This window comes from Photinus pyralis, unplaced genomic scaffold (assembly GCF_008802855.1).
Source record: "Photinus pyralis isolate 1611_PpyrPB1 unplaced genomic scaffold, Ppyr1.3 Ppyr1.4_LG1, whole genome shotgun sequence".
In the NCBI taxonomy this organism is placed as follows: Eukaryota; Metazoa; Arthropoda; class Insecta; order Coleoptera; family Lampyridae; genus Photinus; species Photinus pyralis.
In genome coordinates this window covers 16,985,932-17,010,388 of record NW_022170249.1, presented here as the reverse complement: position 1 = coordinate 17,010,388, position 24,457 = coordinate 16,985,932, and the positions used below count along the sequence as shown (strand labels likewise).

Sequence of the window (24,457 nt, the reverse complement as noted above, 5' to 3'; positions counted from 1 at the left end):
GAATTGATTACCTACCATTTTTGGAGTGATAAAAAGTTATGCAATCTCAAGGAAAAATTCCTAAAAAATAAATGTCGTTGTCTTTCTTTATCCTAAAGGCCATTCATTTTTCAATCAAATGCTATGCGATGATAGACCAGTTCAAAAGTTAAATTTGTACAATGAGATACATCATGCTTGATAATCATTATAATTGTTTAAAAAAGGCTCGTTGTCGATAGCTATTATTGTCATGTCGGTTACAATATCTGGAGAACCTCCACTTGAAATATTACATTTATTTATTTCGGAAAATGCTATACCTACGTCGAATCTTTGGATTTTAAATTAGGTGTAAAGTAAAGTATTATAGTTTTATGTTTTGCACTCAGATCATTATACAATCAATTAATTTTGATACACAATTTAATATTAATTTGGCGGCAGATTTTTTTTTTTGGTAAGTTCTTTTTTCCCAGTCTATTTCTGTTTTTATTCCGTGAACTACCATTTCGAAAGTTTATTTTTGTAATGTAATTTATTTCGACTAAATTTCAGAAATTTCACAATCTTCTAATAATAATAATGTTTATACTTATTCGTTTTCAGCAAAAAAAAAAATGTAACAAATTATATCGAAAATGTGTAATAAAATTTACGTTTTTGGTGTAATGTTTGCTTAATTTATGTTTATTGATGTTGATTTACTTGGCCTTGCCTCTGAAGTAACCTTCATGTAAGTTTTGATAATTTTATTTTAATATGTGGAAATTACCGATTCGTTTGATGTATGTACTGACTTGTTGTTTGTTACTAACAATTTTCTCCATGAATGAAGCAATCATGGGGGTGTTAAAAAACTGTAGTCAAAATTGAAGTACGACACCTAATTCCGTGATTTCTTCGACATCCAACGGTAGGTTCGAAACCCCGAAACCAGGGGCGGATTACCCATCTTGCAGGAGCGGGATTACGCTAATCAAAGCTCTTCAGTTTAGAATCTATGTGCGATAACTAATTTCAATAATTTCCACAAAGGTTTTTTGTTATAATTTGCCTACAAGGCCATGTAATTTTCCATCTTGCTTTTAACAAAAGGACTTTATTGCACCAAAGATGAGTCACATCCTGTACTCTTAACCCTTTCTCAGAATTTAGTTACTTGCTCCAACCTGACCCATTGTTCCCAAAAACTTGCTTTTAACCTTGAGTGTAACCAACATTGTATATATGCATTTACTATCTTTGTTAACTACTGCTTAAACTTTTACAAAATATTTTGTTAATTAACTTTTGGACTGTATTAATCAAACTGCGACGTTTTTCTTACGTCGTACTCTTTTTACCCTTAGCAGTTATTTTGGCGGGGGTACGACACCTTTTGGCTTTGCTTGCTTTGTTTATATTAATGTATATCAACTAAATTTCCGGGCTTTCACAATCTTAATAATTTCGATCATTAACAAACTTTTCACAATTTCAGTGTTTTATTTAACGTTCTTTCCCTACTGTGCTTCAGGTCAAAGCGTTGCCTTAGATGTTTGACACGTGCCACTTTTCAAATTTAAGCGGGATCTTGTTTAGTTTTGGAGGGAATAGTCATTTGGGTGGCCATTTTTTAAACGTTGCCGGATTGACTTTATTTCCGTGTTTTTGTAGTGTGAAGTTAGCATAGAACCTGGGGGTTAGGTACACTACACAGGGCTGATTTTATTTTCGTGTTCTTGTAGTTCGAAGGTAGCGTAGAACCTGGGGGTTAAGTACACTACAAATTTATCTGTATTATTATAAGGTTGTAACCATCTCTAACAAAATAACTCTATAGCGCTGTTACCCTCAGTGACAAGGTTTCAATTGCTCACAGCACCCAAAAATAAAAAATTAATTTCATACTCCCACAAAAAGAGTGTCACTTTCTGACTAGATTCGGACAATTAGTAATCGCATCACATGCATTTACAATAAAATTGGCATCTACTGTCCAAGGGGTTATGAGGGTCTGCATTTTTTAGCCAAACCGTCCCCTTCCGTGAAGTTCAACGAATTGTTAGGAAAAATGCAGAGGCTTATTTGGCCTACCATTGAGAGTTTGCATTTCAATACTCACTTTTTTGATAATGTGTGCAATATAGTATATAGTGGATTAGGCCTACTGGGGACACCACTAAAAAAACGCGCCTATAGCTTAACCTCAAAGGTGGTGTGGAATAGAGTATCACGATTATTTGCTGTATTATAGAAACCCTATAATCTATCGTTTGAGCTCCGTCAGATATAGAACCCTACTTTCTAATAACACAAGCTTCCAGGGTTGATTACACCTTCTCATCCCCTTAGGCAGTGGATACGAATTTTATTGTACCTAAGTACATGTGGTTAGTTATTACTACGTGACGGGTAAGTTATTTTGTTTGGAGTGGTTCCAACCAAATCTAATACAGATAAATTTATGGGTCACGTCACGTTAGAATACCTAAATCGTCATGAAATAGCTTGGTTTGTGTGCGTTTCTTATCTGACTGAATTCTCCGGCGGCGCTGGTCGTTTGGGCTAGTTCGACGTGTTGGCTGCAAAGTTCACACGAAAAAACTTGAACACTTCAACGTTGCCATTTTAGAGTTGTATGGTTGGTTGCCTAAGTGCCAGTAAGCTTCATTACTTTTTTGTATGGTACATACTATTTTGGTTGGGGGCTTAATACGCTAGATTTTTGCAATTACGTTACTTTGAATAAATTAAGAGGTACAGTGGCCAAACTACCAAACCAAACAGAAAAGGCTACAGACAGTCCTGTCTCCAAAATTCAGTCAACTTGTAGAAAAACCAGATTTTGCTAGTCTCACATAACACACAATACACCCACAGCCTGCACATGACTTCCACACATCTTTTTGATATTAGTTCCTATTTTAAGGTCTTAATAATACACCATTCTTTCTCGAAACATTTTATGAGGGAAATGGCTATAACATTACTGTAACATTATTAGAAGAAACTAGTCGCCTTTTAAATATTTTTTAATTCTGTAAAAAATTACAAACAGAAAATGACCAGATTTACGAAAGTTGATATCTGATATAAATAATTAAAAATGGAACCACCAAAGATAACAACAAAATAATTTCAAGTACACTATTCTATTAGTTTCTTCGCCTTAAAATACCTTCTCAGGTACAAAACTTGCCACGTCGCTAATCCAAGTAGGCAGGCCATGGAAAATATGGAAAAATATAATACTTTACTATTTGTCGACTCTAAAAACGAGTATAGAAGAAAAGATCACTAATCAAAATATTAGTTACCATTTGTATCACGCATTTCTTCCTCGCGCTTTCGCATAATTGAAAAGTCTTTAACAATCGCTTCGGATAAGTCTTCTAGAATTTTTAATTCTACTTCGATCGGTTTTAGTTTAGCAGCTTCACCAATAGTTTCATAGTTTTTAGCTTCAACACCGTGTTTTATGATAAGGGAAACTTCCTGTGCCAGACCACGTTGCGCTGCAAATGATAGTTCCAGGCAAAAATTCCAATGGAAATAACTTACTTTGTGGTACACGAGATATAAAACAAATCTCGAAATTGTCATAAGTCTCCGTTGAAAAAGAGAATTTCCCTTTCGATATATCTTCGTGCTGTGATAAAATGTGTCCTTTCGAATCTCTAACCTACAATGGGCAAAGCAGTTGTGAAAATTTTATTTCCACGTTTTCCGTGTACATACCACGTAATCTATTTTTTGACCAGGTGCTTCCGATACCTCGTATTCCCCCAAAACTAACACATTCTGTTGCAGTTCTTCTTTTAGACACTTTTGTGAATTTGGTTCTTGTGTCCACATAATACAATTAACAGACACTAGAAATGTTAATACTAAACTAAGGGAATTAAATACGTCCATTTTTCTCTTAATTTAGTTATAACATCGAAGACCACAAATTTATTACGTGTAAGATGTTGATAAAATTGATACAAAATATACGAAAAGCCGCAAGACCGATGAGGTGGCCCAAACTTTTCCAATGTCAAATTGGAACGTTGCCATGCGAGTCATTTTTGATAAAAGTAATTGAATTTTAATTATTTTTCATAAAGTATAACGCAATTTTATAAGATGTGGCAAACGCGCTTTATTAATGTCAACACTACGTTTTTCATACAAGTTCTTTTATTATACAATTATTTTTCATACCTACCAAACGTTAGATGACAATGTTGCCAAGTTTATTAAAGAGTTTGGTACACTAGATCGTATACAGGATGGTCCAGACCATTCATTTTATAACACGGGGGGATTATGGATTCTACAGGCCACATTCTATAAGAAAGTTTTTTCCGGGTCGATCTGAGACAATTTTTTTTCGGGGCTCAAAAAAAGGCAGTGTATAACCTTCCTGTTTTACCAAAAATTGACTACACCAAAATTTCTCTGGAAAACACTTTTTCTTATTAATTTTGGTGCGTAGAATCCAAAACAATTCGTACTTTTTCGATCAGACTTCTCAAACAAAAGTTATAGACTAGAAACCAATTTGGAAAAAAATTCAAAAGGCTGTAACTTTTGAACTAGTAGCCCAATCTTGGAACTGTTTGAAATTATGGATTCTACAGGCCACATTCTATAAGAAAATTTTTTTTTATCCTATACAAGGAGAAACTTACATTTTCTCGCCTGTGTGAGGACGCGAAAGAAGACAATTGCACGCATGGAGCGAGAAAATTCAATTTTGTCGGCTAGGCGAGAAAAAAAATACGCCTTATGTAAGCTAGATGGCGCGGTTGTAATAAAATGTCTAAAGTCACTAGATATAGAAAGTACCGCAATCATCCGCCATTTTTGGGCAAATTTGCTGCCAACTTAAAAAAATTGACAAATAAAATCTGAATAGCTGTCATTTTTTATAACCAACTTCATAGTACTGTCATGTTTTATAAAAATATATACAGATATCTCCAAACAGGTGCAACAATCCCTAACATTAAAGTTACTAGAATCTGGTAACTTCCGCCATTTTTGGGCAAAAGTCATGCGTTCTCTCTCTAACACACGAGCCCAATGGATTGCGGTACTTTCTATATTTAGTGACTTTAAAAATGTCAAAGAAGTTATTTCTTTTTAATTAAATAAGAAACATAAAATCGTCAACACTGATTTAATAATTAAATTTACCCTATGTTCACTTTATTTTACTGAATTCAAGAATTTATTTAATTACAGCGAACCTATACCTATCAATGTTTCGTGAATTTGAATACTTTCCCAATATCACGTGACCAATTCAAACGTTTCAAACTTAAGTCATAATCTCCCATTTACTTTCAATAACGAGCATCTGTGTCAATACATTTAACATCAAGATATACTTTGCACTGTAAGTAGAACACTGCTTATCCGCAATAAGTAGCATTTTAACATACGAGACTACCTCGAAGTTAAAATGTGTCCAGTGTGACTGTAAGGAATGAATAAATGTATTTATAAAACACACATTTTTTTAAAATACAAGATCATCAAGGATTTAAAGTGTGCCCATTGCGCTTTCGTCGCCAAGCATAAATCCAGTCTTAAAAGCATCTCACATTTGACAAGACATGGATACTGCGAAGGATTTAAAATGTAACCGGTGTGATTTTGTCCCTGAAAACACACATTCAATTTTAAAACACATTTGTTAATACACAAGACCAGTAATAATTTCAAATGCGCCTGGTATTAATTACCACCCCTTAAATCCCGTTATTTTCTAAGGAAATAATCACGCGCCAGTGAAATGCCGGAAATGTCAACTCAGTTCGCACATGATCGGTATTCTCCACTTGCACCTCTGCTCTGTTGCACCGTGACTCCCTTCGGTGACTCCGCACTGTGCAATCGCAAGCACGCTAGAATTTGAATTTGCGTTGAACTGTATTATAAGGGAAAGGGGTAAATATACGAGTAAAAAATATACTCGTGGACCCACTTAGATTGCACCGTTTCGTAAAATTTTCGCGTAGTCAGCAGGAAACGTGGAAATAAACAAAACAAACGCGTGCACGTTGACGCGTTAAAGCAAATCTAAATTCAAGCGCTTGCGGTCGGACGTTGTTGAGGGATTAATTTTAAATGTAAGTGTATAGGATAAAAAATATTGTGTGCACCACGGCACGAAAGTTGTTTTCCGGGCCTCAGGAAGTGGCCAGCCTCGGCTGCGCCTCGCCTGGCCATATCTTCCTTCGCCCCGGAAAACAACCACTTTCCCGCCTTGGTACACAAAGTACTATTTCCGGGTCGATCTGAGTAAATTTTTTTTTCGGGCCTCAAAAAAAGGCAGTGTACAACCTTCGTTTTTTTCCAAAAATCGACTACACCAAAATTTCTCTGGAAAACACTTTTTCTTATTAATTTTGGTGCGTAGAATCCAAAACAATTCGTACTTTTTCGATCAGACTTCTCAATCAAAAGTTATAGACTAGAAACCAAACAGGCTAGTTTTGCTTGCACTCTGGATCTCCAATAAGATTGTCTTTTAAAGAAAAATGGTTGACTAATTACTTAATTACTAGACGTTATATGGGAGAAGGCATGGATTATTTTAATAAACCGATACAACGGAATTTCGAAGGATCAGTATTACCATCACTTTTTTAACGACAATTTGGTCATTCAATAGGAATGTCACAAGCCGTTTCTTGGTCAATATTTTCCACAAATTCATCGTTATGGATATTTACATGTGCTGGAAGCGTGACCAAATCGGTGATAATTAAAACAACGCAACGGATTCGGTATATAAGGCCGAACCTTCAAAGGACAAATAGCTGTATTTTTAAATATTCCATTGCGTTTCGTTCTTATTCGCCTAACGTCCGTAACTGCTTGACTTTTCAGGTTGTCCTTAATCTACTTGTAACGTACAATTCAATGAGGATAATAAACAAAGGGGGAGGGGGGGCTTGAAAATTTTTAACAAATAGCCCAGGAATCTTACTAATATTGTTGTTCATTTTACGTAACTCGGCAATAATTGATATTTTAAAAAAATTATAAATTTAACCATTTATTTGGTTGATTGGTTTCTGTGATTACAGCGCATTCGGGCATCATATGGTATTTTTAAAAAAATTGGCATTAAGTTCATATGTCACACACGATGACGTACGTTCTGTTTTGTTGGCTGCGCCGCCTCACCTCGCACACCGAACGAACTATATACTCACCTAGCGGTATGAAATATACTTTATGACCTATTCTAATACCTATCACGTATACAACAAAAATGTTGTAAAAATCGATCATCAGTTATTAAGTAAGTACTCCAAACTTCTTTAAAGTCAACCCCTCCGGTTTTAAGAGTTTAGTGTTTTGTACTCCAAAGTAGTTTCCCTATATCTTGTGACACATAGTCATTACGGAATCAACGAGTTATTGAGTACTTCAATTTTCATGAGAACTTGGACTAAATTAATTATTCACATAAACGCCTTCATTCAATCCTTATGGCTTAATTTATAATTAAACTATTGAATAGTCACCATAGGATCTGTAATATGTAATTAAGAAAATGCTCGGAACAACTAAAGAAGGCGTCCTTTATTTAGCTATTACCCCTAGAAGACGCAAACTTCTTAAAAATGTCTGTAACAATGCTAGTTTTACATACAGGGTGGAATATCGTAGTAATTAGAAAGAATCCTACTTCTTCATTTAGCAATAAAAACAAATCAAAGTTAGAATATAAATCTCTTATTAATTCTACTGTACATTACAGGTATCTTACAATACTGAAAAAATTATTGTACCGTACTTATAATAAAGATCAAAATGCTTCTACGTTAATGTTGCGCACACATTTATCACAATCTCAAGTACAAATGTAAGGTTAGCAAGCTACGTTTAGTAACTGTCCGTCTGTACCCCATTGAAGTAAAGAATGATTACTGACTAATGACCAAACATACGGAATGAAAAATTCTTCTGGCTGCTCTTCTTCAACGTACTTAAACTTTAAGTCGGGGAATTTCTGTAAAAATCCTATAAGTTTAAATTGCGACACTAAGCACTTACAGCTAGTTTTTCCTTGGGCCAGCGCTTTGCGCCTTCCTGTATCACCCCTAACACTTCGTGAAAGTCGACCTCGTGCTCTTCAGATTTAATTGACAGCTGATCGGAGAAATACTCAATGACAATTTCGATATTCTGCACTATATCTTGAAAGGTGGGATTATTCTTGAACGGTTCGAATATGTGCTTCTTGTATAGCAGAGTGTACACCAAATTTGGATTGTTAACAAGCTGATGGACTAGGCACGAGTTAAATATTTCAAGTAGCATTCGCAGCACTTCCTCTAGGACGATCACATCCTCCTCGGAATCATTCGTCATGCTGACGGCGATGTCGTTCGATTTACCCTCGAGTTGTTGCGCAATTTTCCGATACCTCTTCGCTAGTGTTTCGAATAGGGAAACTAGGCGTTGGCTAACGTACGGGTGTAAATCGCGAAACTGTCCGGACATATTTGCTAACGCCGCCAGGCAGTTTGTGTGTAAGTATTTGTCGCGCATTTTCAGCATGTTATATTGAACCGTTCGGATTACTACCAGAACTAGCAAACCACCCAAGGAGATTTCTGGTAAAGATCGCTCAACATACCATGTTACTCCCTTTAATTTCTGCAAATTATTAATGATAACGACCAGTCTATTTGCCGGAAACATGGAGGGGTGTCTCACACTCTCACTGTGTACACTCTTCCTTTTTTGGGAAAGGTCTCATTCTAAATTTTAAAAATCCACGCTTCCTTTTAGGCTAGTCAAAATAGGTGGTCAAGGTAGAAAAAATTAGTAACAAAGTGATCTCTGCGGAAATGAGTACCCAATAGGGTCCTTATTAACCCCTAAAAAATCGCACTTTGCCGCATTGGTGGAACTTGGAAAAAAATGGCCGCCATCTTGATTTTTTTCGAATTTATTAAATATTTCGGAAAGTATACATTATATCAAAAAAACTCAAGAGACTTTTTTTATGGAGAAACAAAAGTTACCTATAATAAAAAAAAGTTTAAGTCTATTGATCAAAAAACAAAAAAGTTATTGAAATTTATATGATTTGTGGAATTATCACATCTGTATCGAGACTTAGATGTATTTCAAGAAATTAATGCAGATATAGCAGTTTTAATTAAATCAGGACTTAAAATTATTTTAAATCTGTACCGGTGTCTAAAGAAGATTCATTATATTAACCACTTACGTCACACACTATACAGGGTGGTGACTTGCGTAACGCATCATAGGGATTTCAATGTAAAATTCATAACATGCGATTATTGGCCCCCCAAATTATTTTAGAGCAAAAATGTATTATTTTTATTATAGGTAACTTTTGATTCTTCATAAAAAAAGTCTCTTGAGTTTTTTTGATATAATGTATACTTTACGAAATATTTAATAAATTCGAAAAAAATCAAGATGGCGGCCATTTTTTTCCAAGTTCCACCAATGCGACAAAGGCCGATTTTTGAGGGGTTAATAAGGACCCTACTGAGTACTCATTTCCGCAGAGATCACTTTGTTACTAATTTTTTCTACCTCACTTGTATAAACCTGCCTAAATTGACCAGCCTATTTATAGTACAAGATCCCACATAAGCTCAACCTTCGCCAAGAAACACCTTGCAAATGGTTGCTAAAAGAATTAAGTCAAGATCAAGACTACCCTTAATTAAAATTAATGTAATGCTTCTGCTTCTCAGAATCTAATCTTGGTGCTCAGGCAATAATACTATTATTTTAAATACAAGGCGGAGTATAAAATAGATAGAAGTGGACCAAGTGATAATGGCTTGGTAACATTTGCTATAGTTTTTGACAATTTCTATAAACGTGTTGTACACCATCAGCAAGTGTGCGACACCCCTGGTGAAATACTTACAGTAGCATGTACACTTTTATTAAACATATCATCTTCACTTAGAATCAGTAGGATTATTAAAGACATGTAGATGTGGTGAGAGTCACAGTTAGGTGCATGATAAAGCGTTTTTAAAATGGGGATTACCTGGAAATAAATTATTAACGTAATTAAGTAAAAAAATCACTTACCAATTGTTCACAGCCCGTCTTATTCAGTACATAATTACGAAATGTAATGTTTCGGTGAAGTAATAAATACAATAATAATGTTGTCGAATCTTGATTCGCCTTTTTACAAATTGTTACATACAGATCGTTATAATTAATTTTAAATAAAGTAGATGCTTTGGTAGGAGCAATCGGACTGTTATCTACAATTAGCCTTTTCAGTATCTCCATCTTACTAACACAGAAATGAGGGGTAAACCGCAGATAAAAATAGATACAATTCTAGTGGAAGTAAGTTATTGTAAAATAGGAGTCGGCCATTTTTAGGGATTTGTGGGGTATAAGGAATTGGTCTCGGGATAATTGGTTTGCTCCCAAATTTGTTTAATTTTTTAGTCGCAGCATTGTTTGAAGTTTTGAAAGAATGCACCAAAGGATAGAAGATTTAATTTTCAGTCCTCTAATTATACATGTATTCGAGTATAACTTCAATATCATTTTCATTTATTTCCCTTATTTTTAAATTATATTGCAGGTATAATAAAATATACTATAAGAAACACGTGTATCATTGGTCTTTGTGCGTGCTTTAGACTTGATAAACACTTATGTCTTAATATACTATTTGCGCTCCTGATTTTTACGTGAAAATGTTTTTGTCACTACTAGCCTATGATGACATATGATTATTAATCTTTTTTTCACTTATAAAGTAGGCTTCCTCGACAGATTTTGAAAGTGGTTAATAATTAGAACGGTGTCACTTTTATACATCACAACCCGAAACTCAGCTCACTAAACGTTTAGGCAGGTTCTCTAGAATGAATCATGAATAAACTATTGGCATGGTCCATGTCTTGACAAATGTTAGATGTCAAGATGTGCTTTAAGATTAGATTTATGTTCGGTAACGAAATCGCACTGGGCACATTTTAAATCCTTGGTGATCTTGTATACTAAGAAATGTGTTTTATAATTAGATTTAGCATTCATTGCATAGTCACATTGGGAGGCTATATCTATGTATATATTGTGTAAACTGCAGGGGGATCTCATTCCTCTATGATGAAATAATGAGGACCATGATAGCGAGCCACCTTGTAGTTGAAATTTACGTGCTGTAAACGTAATTTAGGTTTGGCATTAGTAGTTTCAGGCGGGACATCCTGTACAATGTTTTAATTTATTTGTTTATGGACACAGAATTTGAGGATTTTATTTAATGGTCAGTGTAATGTTTATTTTAGTATAGTAAATTTAGAATTTGTGTCAAGTAATTTAAGGGTTGTATTGTATTTATCGAGTGTCTGAAATTCGGAACGCATCAATAAGGAAACATTTAATTTGAAATTGAAGTAAGAAAGAAGTCTTATCTGGACAAACGTGTATGTAAAAACCGCCATTGGACAAAATAATTGGTCAGGCTTGATAAAATAACACACTATTTTGGACTCCTGCAATACTCGGCTAATATTTTAAATCATTCAGACTTGAATGAAAAAAAAAGCTTAATCGATCAAAAGCCAACACACGAGTGTAAAGTATATTTGTACTTTACAATTAATTAATAATCAATTTAAAACAGCTCCTAAATGGATTGATTAATAACAGTTGACTATTATTTCTCATTCACTTGCGCATTTATCTCATACGAGCTCGCACTTCACTAATAATCACTTCAGCATCGATATTAGAACTGCCCTTAAACACAGTTCACTTTCCTTATGTAGTAAACAAAAAGTTTCTAAAAAATTGCATGAAATTCAATATGCGCATAGCTTTAGCCATATAAAAGACAATTCCAAAAGTTGAGCCTAATCGATCAGCATTCACAGTGCCCTTTGCGCATCTCGACCATTTACAGACCGAATTGCAAACTTTCTTATTTATGAAGGTACTTAAATGAAATTTGATACATAGCCACTTGGAATAAAAGCAAATTTAACGCCAGTTTCAAAATTTGGTTTTGCGCATGCGCAGTGCCAACTTTCATATTTATGGTGGAATTCAAATGAAATTTCATACGTATACACTTTAAATAAAAGCAAAACTAACATCAGGTTTAAAATTTGGTTTTGCACATGCTATAGCCATACACAGGAGCTCGTTTGATATATTTGTTTAATTTATTTTTATTACACTTGCAACCAATGGCGGAATTTGTTTTTTCCATGGCATTCTTGGTGCATGGCCTTTTATAATAAGGAATGAGGTGGAAAAAGGTGTATACAATTTTTATGGCGGTTTACCCCATGCTCAGACTATACCTTCACTATTGGCACATGTAAACAGGCTCTGCCTGTATGGATTCACTTGAGCAGTACAATGATTTGTTAACACTAATATCAAACTCAAACTGAGTGTCGCCAAAGGGACATCGACAAGACTGTTATGCGTATTGTCAACTTCATTGTCCGATTTACGATTAAAAGTGATCATAGACCAAAAGCCAGTCGCCAATCCTTGAAACACACAGATAGTACTTGAGAGAGTAAAATTCATTTTCTACCGTAAACGAGGCCTTGATTTCCGGAATTTGTACCATACACAGGCGGTGCCCTCTTCTGTTCTATGAAATTAAATAGTAAGCTCTTTACTAACAAAGGAGCATGAATTGCATGACGTCCTCTGATGATCAATCTGTAAATATTGCACTGGTCCGCTCTTTTCTGCGCGTGTAAATGAATTGACAGCAACACAAGCAGGCATGTAACGCTCTCTAAATGTACAGCGTAAGTGAAATCTTTCAGGGGAACATCAACCAATATTCCTATCAATGCCCCGACTAACATTTCCAATCTTGAGACATTGCTCGGACAACATTCGATGTGTTCCACGAATTGTTCTTCAGTTATAACATCCGTAAAGTATTTAATTACACATCTGATTATAAATAAAGCGTTAAATGTTTGCCAGCTGAATATGTTACTAAAACATTTAAATTAAAGCTACTGTAACCATGTGAAGCACACATACTCATCCGTATTAGTAGCTGCCAACAGTTCTGATGCTCTGGATAGGAATACCTGAATTAGACAACCCACGTTTCCTGTCTTTAAATTATTTGACAATAACTGTTGGCAAAACGGCTCCACTTTTGTATCTAATGCTAATTGGTCTTCGCTACAAATTATTTACTTTAGTGCCTTGCCAATGTTTACCGGCTTTACCTCGTTTTCGGAAGAGAAATGTTGAAAGCAAGAAACCTGTTCCAAAAGGGATCATTTGGTGTAATTGTCTCAGTACCAATAAATCTTAGAATGTACTCATTTGTACTGAGATCAACTGTTCGACTCAGTGCAGTGCCCATTTTGGTGTAATTAATATCGAGAAATCGTTATTCGGTAGGAACGGAAAAGTAAAATGTAAGCAAAACCATTACAACAAATAAAAGTTTAATTTTCTGCATTTGTTTGCCCTTTCATAACCTGTACACGTCATTTCCACAGTCAGCAAATAAATGGGTCGCATTCTACTGCTTTCCATTTAAGTGCGTGAAGCTCTGGTGCAGTTCGTTCGGAGCAGTTCATTTTGCACAAATTTGAATTAACATCCATTTGAGTGCGTGAAGCTCTGGTGCAGTTCGTTCGGAGCAGCTCATTTTGCAAGTTGTTCATTTTTAACACATTTGAATTGACATTCACAGTACGTAAATAACCACAAAAGTGTTACAAGCCCCAAGCAAAAAGGTGGTGCATGAGGGGACAAGGGAAATCCAATTTCGGGCGCGTCAGAGCTCGAAGCTTTCTTAAAAGGAACACAGGGCATCGTGCACGGTACAGCTTAGAGCTCCTCTTTCACTCAAATGGAAAGCGGTAATTCACAGTGTTTCAGACCCCAAGCAAATAGGTGGTGTATGAGGGAACAAGGGAAATCCAATTTCGGGCGCGTCAGAGCTCGCAGCTTTCTTAAAAGGAACACAGGGCATCGTGCACGTTACAGTTTAGAGTTCCTCTTTCACTCAAATGGAAAGCAGTATCATTGTTATCATTATGTTGCTCAACTGTCAAATGATAGGTGTAGGCTTTGTTTATTAATGTAACGTTTTAAATAAATCATAATTCTTTTACTAGTTCCAATTTGAAACTTCCAAATCCTTCTTACAATTTACTGACGACAGACTGCTCAATATTATACATTCAGAAATTTGAACCCACGCTTTGCAGGTACGGTTTATTGGTTGCATAGTGTCACAATAAAAAAATATTCGCATTTATAATAATTTTTTCGTACTTCCGAGACTAAAGTGACAACTTCACTCCATTATGACAAGTACTGAAGTGTCACTTTTTGTCCCGCCGGGATGAAATTTGGACGAAAATCCCGGAAGGATGAAATTACTAACAAGGCAATTTCGGTAGGTTGTTCCACATTTTGTATGCGGCACTACTTCTTAAACGCATCGTACTGCTGCTCATATAGTTTTTTGGATTTCGGTGGTATCAATTCTTTACCTAATTTGGGTGCTCTTATCAATATCAAATACATCTTTGTCACCCACCACCAAAATTATGACACTAGCAATGAGTTTCCAAATTATTTTTGTTACCATAGCATAGCATAGGGTTTATCCTTTTATTCAAAGGGTTTATCGTACCAACGCAACGTTCCTATGGTAACTTGTAGTTAAGCAGCGATTTAGTTGATTGAAATTAGTGGGCAGCTCTAGTCTGAATAAAACCGAAAATTCGGATTTTTGGCTTTTGAAATTTCTTGAAAATTCTACAACTTGAACGCAGTTCGGAAGTGAAGGTTCTTGGTCATCAAGTCGAACAGTCACCGGCGATAAGGGATGAAAGCGATTACACGTGTACTTTCCAGAAAGCATGATATATATCATGCCTGTTGAATTTTCTAGATGCTAGAGTATTCCCGTAAGCATTAGCATCTTGACGAGCAAAAAGAAGCTTACTGAACGGATGCGCGGGCACATGCCACATCTGGCCCTGTATACCACCCCTACAAAATTTGCAGCCATCAGAGAATAATTAGTATTTTTTGTAAAAATACGTTTTAAAATCTAATTTCACAAAATGACGAATAAAAATCTTTAGAAAAACCGCATCTTATTAGTTTTGTACGATTGATTCGAAAATTATTGCAGTAATTTTTTGCATATTACCATTGTATATACATCCAATGATATTACGCTAGTAAATATCTGAGAAAAACCGCAAGATTTGCATAGACCATTTCTTCCTTCATATAATATTACTTGTGATGTTTCTGTGGATAACTAAATATAAACCGGAAAACTGAAAGAAGAAAAAGGTTATAAGATCTAGCAGCTTTACATTCTCAGTTACTAGGTACTTTTTTTTAGTATGGTTTCCCTTTTATGAAAATTTCAAATAACAACTTTCTAATAAAAGTATTTCTTATAGGTATATATATATGTATAGTACATACATATACTTTAGGTAGGTATATAAAGAGCTGACGGGCCAGCGGACACACGATTTTTTACCATTGTTATTTTGACTGCAAAGTAATTAATGTGGAATAGAGGGGTAGGTACGCAACTAATCTGGACAAGTGACGGAATAATTAAAAAATTCAATATAGAATAAAAATTTATTTTAAAAAAGTGGATTTTTTGTTTATGAAGATGTGCACTCGTATCACAATAGATGTAATTGGTTGAAATGGATTTTTCTTAATGGTATTTACCACCTCCTCCGTGGTGGTGTCCAGCACCTGAACCATGATGGTCATAGCCGCTTCCATGATGATCGTGACCGTAGCTGCCCCCTTGGCCATAGCCACCACCTTGACCATGGCTACCACCCTGACCATAGCCGCTATCCAGGCCATGGCCGCCACCTACGCCATGACCGCCACCCACGCCATGACCGCCACCCACGCCATGGCCGCCACCCACGCCATGGCCGCCACCCACGCCATGGCCGCCACCCTGACCATAGTTGCCACCCTGGCCGTAGCCGCCACCGCCACTATGATGGTCATAGCCTCCGCTGCTGCCGTGGCCGTAGTCAGCCATTACTGCGACAAGGCAAAGTACCAAAACAATCTGTGAAACGAAATTTAACAATTAACATACCTGAGAATAAAAACACAGTTTGAACTTACAAAAACACGCATCCTAAGTGTCTTGGATGATATGGTCGCAGACGAAACAACTAAGCAATTTGTTGTTAACCAGCTCGCGCTTTATCTTTTATACTCCCGTTTCCAATCAGCAAAAAACAAGCCACAAGCTAAAACCGGATTGATTGTTTTTGTCAAATACCCCCCCAGAATTAATGAGTTACGTTTATCAATTTACGTGTTGATAATCCGAGAATTATGACATGACTCCTAAATAATTACAATAATAACAATAATCAACAATTGAAGACTTCTATGTTTTATAAACCTTGAACGTCTATCACTATTTAAGGTCAATAGAAAAAAAACCGAGCCGGGTTTGGTTTTAAACTGTGTACTTCATATGGTCGATTACCTATTGTAAAACTAGGAAAACTCATTGATTATGGTAACCTTTTCCAAGAGAAGATTTGAGGAGGTTATCACTTCTCACAATTTTCATTACCAAGCCGCGCTGTTACGTTTATCTTAAGATGTTTTAATTGGAACGCGCTTTATCTCTGTGTTAATTACTTAATATGTAATAAATATTTTAAAAAATCCATTCAGCAAGTTCAGGTGAACGGATTTTGTTACAATTTATTAAAAAATTAGATTCATGATTTTGCAAAATTTTGGCCCCAGATGTTCTACAGATGGAATTTACCTACATCGAATAAAATTATACGTCTTCCCAAAGTAAACCTTTAAGGGCATAGAACTGGGCTCATCAGACAAATTATTGGGAAAGAAACTAAAAAAGTAAGATTTTTTTGGGCCATTTTTAATTAGGAATTCATTGCAAAACTGCTATGAAAAGCCACTGATAAAAAAAAAATGTTTAGAATCTATAGTTTACAGCGAGCATTGAACCCCTATCGTCAACGTGATTTCGACGTGCCATAGTATCGCACAACTTTTGGCCCCTTAATTCCTTATTATTTATTCCGAATTTGATATGACTATCATAATGCGGCTGACGATTTCTCAGGTGTTTCACAGGGCCTTTTAAAATATAAGCAAACAACAGTTGTCGGATGTAAGTGTAACAGCAACTTTGGGCCCAATTTCCACACCATTGCAGAGAAATGTAAGGTGAATGTTGAGATCTTGAGATAAACAATTTGCTAGTAGAGACAAAAAACTCCGTTTTTCATGTTTATGTTTCAGTCGGGCCACTTTTGTACTACACGAACTTTGTGGGGATTCGCGGTCACTCCATTCTCTGAAACCAGACGACCAAGGTATGTATTTAACTTTTTTTTTCAATATGTAAACTATTTGACGACTGTTATGTACGATCTTACGCGACTTGGATATCAATCTCCGGGGCGTAACGTCGATGCTCGCTCCTTCCCATCGACCCCCGAAATGTGCAACTTAACTTGGAAGGTTCTGCTGGCATGTCTTCAGAAGGTTGACGAACAAAGAAATCAATGGACTATTTTTTAAATTTCACACAATTGCTAAAATTACTCAATCCGTCGAAAGACGAAAATGTCATTGAAAATAAGGTAGGCGGCAAACTGAATGACGTTTGCAGTCTATTTTACGTCACTTTCCGGGTTCAGGAATCAGGCCCAGAGAGCAACTTCGCGCTCACTTCGGCTGTCTGTAATTCAGCTAATAGGTACCTACCCTCTTTTATTCAATTTATTCTTTGAGAATTTGAGAGTAGCATAAAGCCCTGTAGTGACACTACTCTCTGTAGTGATACGTGAATTATACTTTCAATTGTTCAATATTTAATTCATCTTTACTTTTGGAAAAAAGTCGTAGTCTTCAAATAGACGACTCCATCTATCGTTGGAATTTTGACCACGCAGTTTTAGCGCGCGTTGGTTATCTTTCGATTCCAAGATTTTTAATTAAACAGTAAAACGCGCCATTGAATTTTAATTGTCGCGATTCTTAGTGTAGTAATCTTTGGCTAGTGAATTCTGATTTAGGGATTCCGCAATATTTGGTGGAAGGAATTTCGCCTTTAAGTCGGATAGGAGAATATTATAATTGCGTTTTTTTTCTGGCTAATCGTAAGTGTATTTTTTTTCTTTAGGTAGGCTGATATTTTATATACAATTTTCCATTGACGATTGTTGCAAGTTCATCTATAATTAGTCCTTTTTTAATAATAATAATAATAATAATATTTTATTGTGTGTTGTGTTTATACACTTACACTCGTCAACAAATATAGGTACATAAACAATAAAACGGACGTATAGTTACAATCACATTGTGTACCTATATGAACGGAGAAGACTTACAATAACTAACAAACTCGTCGAACGAATAAAAAGCATTACTTAATAGCGTTGTTTAATTTTTAATTTGAATGTAGAGAAAGGTAATGATTGCATATTAGCTGGGAGACAATTAAACAAAAATTGGGACTGATATCGTATACCAAATTGAGATATTGCTAATCTGCAAAGGTCAGTGCGAATATTGTTATATTATTAAAGAAGTATGTACATTTTTGGTTATCAACGCAGAGGGTTACCTGTGATTTTCTTTTAGGGTTTTTGATTTTAGTTCGAATTTAATTGCAAATCCAAGTTTTAAGACCAGTTTCAACACCATTTTATTCCGGATACGTTTTACAACGAATGTGAGTAACCTTGGAGTAAATTCACCATCGGTGCGCGTGAGTATGTAACTTTGTTTACGTAAGTATATCTATATTTATTAACTTGTGTGAAGTGACGAATAAGACCCACGTATGCAGATGCTATTGACAACCCTCTACTTCCTTCTGAAGCGGCTAACCGATTAAGTATCGTACTTGTGAGCTTTCAGTTCATCGCATTCCGGGCTCTGCAGTTTTGGAGTTTTCTTTTGGTGGTAGATGTATGGATCCGGGAACTGAGCTCACTTCTGTGGATAACTTCTTATTAAATTAAGGTAAGCGTCGCCTTATATGTTTTACTTGTATTTGGCACTAAACGTGCGCATTTGTGTTCGTAAGATCAACTATCCTATTGGGGATAACAATAAACCAGAAGTTATTTTGGTACATAATTTGATTTCTACTCGTTTTTATCCCCCCGTATCTTCTTAATTTCATGCGGAGAGAGTTGAGTTGGCAATTGAGTGGCACTCAACCTTTGATAAGTGCACCGAAGTCAAGAAGGCCATTTTACCCAGAACGAACAACCGTTGTGAAAGATTCTCAAGGATTTATTTTGTGTTTTACCTTGTGCTAGTTGGCCGTTTATGCGGCGGGTTTGGGGAAAGCGGCGCCAACTCTACCTATTCCTTATACTTTTTTAAAGCGACAATCTGATGGCTACCGTATGAAAGAATCAAAAATATATTGGCCGAAGATGACGCGAAACGTTTTATTAATGAAGCTAATGATGGCATATATAGCAACGAAGGTAAGGTTTAGTTTATTCTACCTTCACCTTAATAATTCAGCAATAAAAATGTATTTGCAAGATTTTCTCTTGTATTAGTTTACAATGTAATTTTTTTAAATAAATTTTACGCTAAATTAAGGGTTGTAAACTGACATTGGCAGTACAAGTACTGATCAAAATAAAAGCAAATTGAGTAGGTATCTATTACCTATTGTGGTCAAAAAAGCGTGTCGCAAATCGCCCAAAAACTAGTGTGGCAATTACGTTATAACAGTACCAAAATCGAAAAATAATCCTTTTTGTTGTATAAATTTTAAAAATTTCAAGCCTCCATCGGAATACAAATTTTCATCAAAGATCGCACCACCTTTTCGGGGGAGAAATTTGTTTTCTGTGTTTTTTGTGAGTTTATTAAAAAATATTTTTTAAAACAAATAACATGCGGTAGCGTTTAATAACTAAGCAAATTTGATAAATTCAGACAAGCTCATTTTCATTTTCGAATGGAGTCGTAGGCAAATACTTTTTCTTGTGGATTTTGACCTGCAAAATCCAAACCGGTCATATTTTTTAAGATCCATAGGACTACATCAACATGTTACTGGAAAAAAAACGATTTCTGACACCTCAGTGTCCTAGGAAAACGTGGGTGATATTTCGAAGTGGAAATTTGTTAGTTTTTGCGAGCCCCCACGATCGTGAATGGAAAAAATATTTCGTTTTCGAGGAGAGGTAGGTATAAGTATATAATATAACAGGTACCTACTTAACACAATATAAGGGCTAGGAGCTAAACGAAATAATTCGTAAGAGTACCTATATGTACCTACAATGTATTTGGTTGCTGTATCGTATAAACAATCACAATAATTAGCACTCACAATGATTACTTAAGCAGAGATATGCGTTGGGGTTAAGGTCAAAGTTATTTAGAATAAAGACTATCATTTGAAATTTGTTTCCAGAAAAGTTCATCAGTCGATATATTGTATGTGGATCAATGATCAATGTCACAATTACTTATGTAATGCATATACCTACTTAATTTGATCTTCCTTTTATTTTCCAAATTCAAGGTTTTTTTACGATTTTTGTCACGATCGTACTTGTCAAAATACAGAAATGGATTGTGAAATTAACCACCATTTCCAATTCGTTATGGTTCAAACAGGGGGGTACACTGATTAGTTTTTTTTTACATTTCACAATATCTTAGGACGAACTGGTTTACTTTTTCCTCTATCGGGTACCCTATCGCAGATTATCGTCATATTCTCGAAATCGCAACTTTGTTTTGATTACGGGTGTTCCCCGATAAAACCAAAACACGTTTAATAAACAAGGTCTTGCTTATTGATCTAATTCGTGGATACCTTTATGAAATCGTCTCAAGGTCTTATCGTGATATTGGAATTTTTATCTCTTTGTGATTGAAGCTAAAGAGCTGTATGTATACAGTCCAGTTTTTTGAAAACCAATGATTTTTCTAAAATTGCTCGAAATAAAGATATCATATTACTCTGTTGGGAGCAAAAGCCTGATAAGATGGTCATTTAGCAGTAACCCTTTGATGTATGTACCTTACAAAAAAAAATGGGACTATACACAATTAGTACCTCAACACCAATTATGGTCAATCGATTATTAAATCAATCAAGATAATATGTAGCTAATTATTAAAACTAATTCAGTAGAGTGGTTTTTTACGGGTCGAATACTTTTCTGAGATTAACCCCGTATGCTATTATTATTATTATTACACAATTTACATAATTATGGTCATAAATTTTTAAAAAATATGCCCATCAATTTCTAAACTAGCAATTTTTAGCCTTGACCTTCGTGGAGTAAACTTTTACTTATAATACGTAACCACATAATAAATGCATAGATATTATATGAACAATCACGTAAACTATATTAAAAAAGTAAAATGCAAATGTAAACATTTAAGTAACATTTAAAATTGTGTCTAGCACTATTACTTAACCATTTCCAATGGGAGGGTAACTTTTATGGTCCTTTCTAAAACAATGTTTGGTCCTCGAGTGACAGTATTAGGAGATACATCTTGGGATAAGCAGCTGACGTGACAGTGATTCAATTTTAATTTTTTTTTCTCAAAACTGTTATTAAAGAAATACCTTGAATCTTAATAGCGATTATCTCATAGGTTGTTAACAATTATATATAAAAGAGGAGTTGAAGCAGTTTAAATAACAAGTCCGCAAGATGAAGGGTTCATTTCAAGTAAGTAGATATCCTTCCTTCATTTTTTTGTGACAACCAATTCCACTATGAAAACGAATAACAACAATTTCTCGGTAATACAGAAAGAAGAACCACAATGGGAAATCACCTCACATACAAAGATTATGCAATTCATGATGACTAGTTTACTTTTGTTGCAGATATTTTTCTGTATGGTCCTTATCGTACACCAAATGGGTACAGGATATTCACAGTTCCAGGCAGAAAGTCAGTTCGTCCCGACGATAATTCCAAAAGATCCAAATCAAGCGAGGCAATTATTGGGATATAACAAGTACGATCGGTCGGAAGTGCGAAATTCCGACAAAGCTGTTCTGTATGGAAATAACTGGGAACAGTTCGCTAATTAGTATTACCCATTAATATGTACATAAATCTTTAAATTAAAGGAGTAGGTCCTTGTACAATTTTTATTGCACATCTCGCGGCCTTATTGAACAAAAGAGCCTCGAGAAATCTTTACATTAATTATATTTGTTTAGGTTAATTCACTCATTAATAGGAGATCAATTCAATTCTTTGAAAAGTGGTGCTGATGCAAAAAAACGCTAGGTTTGTGGTCTAAAGCTAAACCACTGAAATGAATTTCCTCGAACTATTAAATTTTGATTTATAGAACTAAGACTAATCGTCGAGAGCAAAATACAGTAACATTTTTACTGTAATAAATACGGCTACGGCTGTAACAATCAAAGTATCTCAAAAACTGGATGGTGGAAAGCACCAAAATAAACATTTTTGTACTCCGTGGATTAAATCAACGTATCTACGAAAGTGGCACTTTTTCTCCTGGAGGGAGAAAAATGCGACGCGAGACAAAAAGCATTGACAGTGCACACTAAAATGTCAAACACAATTTAATTATTAATGGGTACGTTTATATGTACATTTTGGTACTTGCGCCACATTTTACACTTAGAAAACCGCGTGTGCAAATGTCAAAAAAAATATTTTTGAACGAACAGGGTGTCCCATTTTTAGGGTGTCAATAAATAACTTTTTTTAATAGATCACTCTGTATATTTTTACATGTTTCGATGTCAATTGTTAACCTCTACATTAAGCGCTATTCACATTTTGATTGTTTGTCAATGTTGCCAACTTATTAATTTTTTTCCGAATAGATAATGATAACATACATTCTACCCATACATTCAATGGTATTTTAATGACAGGTCTCATACATGGTTTTTACAAACTACCTATATAACGATAACCTTCTCGCGCGACTTCTTTTCGAGATGAGTGGTTGACAGACGGACGGGCCCGGAGGGGGGGGGGGCATTCTAATTAAAGGTCTCAATAAAAGGAACTATTCTCTACTAACTACCGTCCTTCTTTCTTACCCCTTATTAAAATAAGGGGGCGAAGGAACTGATATAATCCATCATGGTACTCTAATGAAAGGCTTCAATGAAAGAGTTAATTTCTACCAAATTTCTACCTCGACCCCTCATCGTAATCGGTTATATTTCCTTACATTCAAGAGCGGAATGTCGGAGGAGGGTATTCACACACATTAAAAGCGAATATACCTCGAAAATGGTTTGGTCGTTTGGCGGAGGAGAGTACTCACAAGGGCAAAATGAATCGTTTGAACAAGACTTATATCTGTTGGTTAAGTGGAAGCGAATATTTTGAACACGGCAGAAGGTATTCATAAAGGGCAAGTGCAAGGTCTGAACGAGACACATCTACCGATTATATCAAAACCTGCAGGGCAAATATCTGCAGAACTGAGTGTCGGAGAAGGGTACAGGTACTTTCAATGGACGGAAAGATCATCTCAATGAGGCACTACCGATATGATTATTTCGAAAATGTTGGAGGAAAGTGCCGACAAAGGAAATACAATATTTCGGAAAATTTCTTTAAGAGCTTGTATCTTCCTAATCCGGGACAAACATCACAAAACCTTCCCCATACATTTCATTTATTTGACAAAGGTATAAATAATCAATGGCGACATGTTCCGGCAAATGCCATCATTCGGCTCTAGAAAGTAATGCTTTAGAAAATTTGAGTTCACCTGCAGCGACGAAACTTACAAATTTGTTAAAGCATTACATTCTATTTATGATTATTTATACCTTTGTTTAATAAATGAAATTTATGGGAAAGGTTTTGTGATCTTTGTTGCGGACTATCATTTACCCCATTTCGAGCTTCCCTGAGAGAATGGATACTTACCTACTCAACAAGTTGTATTTTCCTGCATAGTGTAGAGTTTGAATGTATTCCAGGCGACCTTTAAATGTTTATGTGTATTTGTGTAAAGACAAAATTTGACATTTTCAGTTTTTCGGGGATATTTCGGTTAAGTAATATTTTAAGATTTTTCAAAAATGTCAAAAGCGTTTTTTTAGTTACAATACATTTTTGCTTTAAAATAATTTGGGGAGCCAATAATCGCATGTTATGAATTTTTCATTGAAATCCCTATGATGCGTTACGCAAGTCACCACCCTGTATAGTAACTGTAAGAAAGTACATATTAATGCACGGTTCATACAGGGTGGTGACTTGCGTAACGCATCATAGGGATTTCAATGTAAAATTCATAACATGCGATTATTGGCTCCCCAAATTATTTTAGAGCAAAAATGTATTAAAGCTTTTTGTAGAAAAAATGTTTGTACGCCAATCAACCGTATCAGTTTTCAATTTTTTTCATATAGTGAGGGAAAATTGGAAAA

At 35.3% G+C, this 24,457-nt stretch overlaps 3 protein-coding genes and 1 long non-coding RNA gene across 5 annotated transcripts; 1 reads left to right on the top strand and 3 right to left on the bottom strand.

Annotated features, from left to right (window-relative positions):
- Positions 1-2,978: 2,978 nt before the first annotated feature.
- On the bottom strand, positions 2,979-4,004 carry LOC116178995 (transmembrane emp24 domain-containing protein bai). Its single transcript, XM_031498687.1, has 4 exons — positions 3,703-4,004; positions 3,526-3,646; positions 3,282-3,479; positions 2,979-3,233 (listed from the first exon to the last, which is right to left on the bottom strand). Exons 1-4 carry the CDS (start codon positions 3,877-3,879, stop codon positions 3,112-3,114), a joined length of 618 nt encoding a protein of 205 aa, XP_031354547.1. The 5' UTR covers positions 3,880-4,004; the 3' UTR covers positions 2,979-3,111.
- A 3,684-nt stretch (positions 4,005-7,688) lies between these two features.
- LOC116181753 (dymeclin-like) lies at positions 7,689-13,503 on the bottom strand. Its single transcript, XM_031502177.1, has 8 exons — positions 13,212-13,503; positions 13,018-13,164; positions 12,551-12,969; positions 12,309-12,503; positions 10,063-10,244; positions 9,893-10,018; positions 8,026-8,631; positions 7,689-7,981 (listed from the first exon to the last, which is right to left on the bottom strand). Exons 1-8 carry the CDS (start codon positions 13,349-13,351, stop codon positions 7,841-7,843), a joined length of 1,956 nt encoding a protein of 651 aa, XP_031358037.1. The 5' UTR covers positions 13,352-13,503; the 3' UTR covers positions 7,689-7,840.
- A 2,093-nt stretch (positions 13,504-15,596) lies between these two features.
- Positions 15,597-16,290, bottom strand: LOC116182738 (holotricin-3-like). Its single transcript, XM_031503284.1, has 2 exons — positions 16,132-16,290; positions 15,597-16,072 (listed from the first exon to the last, which is right to left on the bottom strand). Exons 1-2 carry the CDS (start codon positions 16,141-16,143, stop codon positions 15,698-15,700), a joined length of 387 nt encoding a protein of 128 aa, XP_031359144.1. The 5' UTR covers positions 16,144-16,290; the 3' UTR covers positions 15,597-15,697.
- Positions 16,291-21,448: 5,158 nt separating this feature from the next.
- On the top strand, positions 21,449-22,163 carry LOC116159159. 2 transcript variants are annotated; one of them, XR_004142896.1, is made up of 2 exons: positions 21,449-21,814; positions 21,902-22,163. It is a non-coding gene; the product is annotated as an uncharacterized LOC116159159 (long non-coding RNA). The 2 variants fall into 2 exon arrangements; XR_004142897.1 differs by having other exon boundaries at positions 21,459-21,740.
- The last annotated feature ends 2,294 nt before the right edge of the window (positions 22,164-24,457 follow it).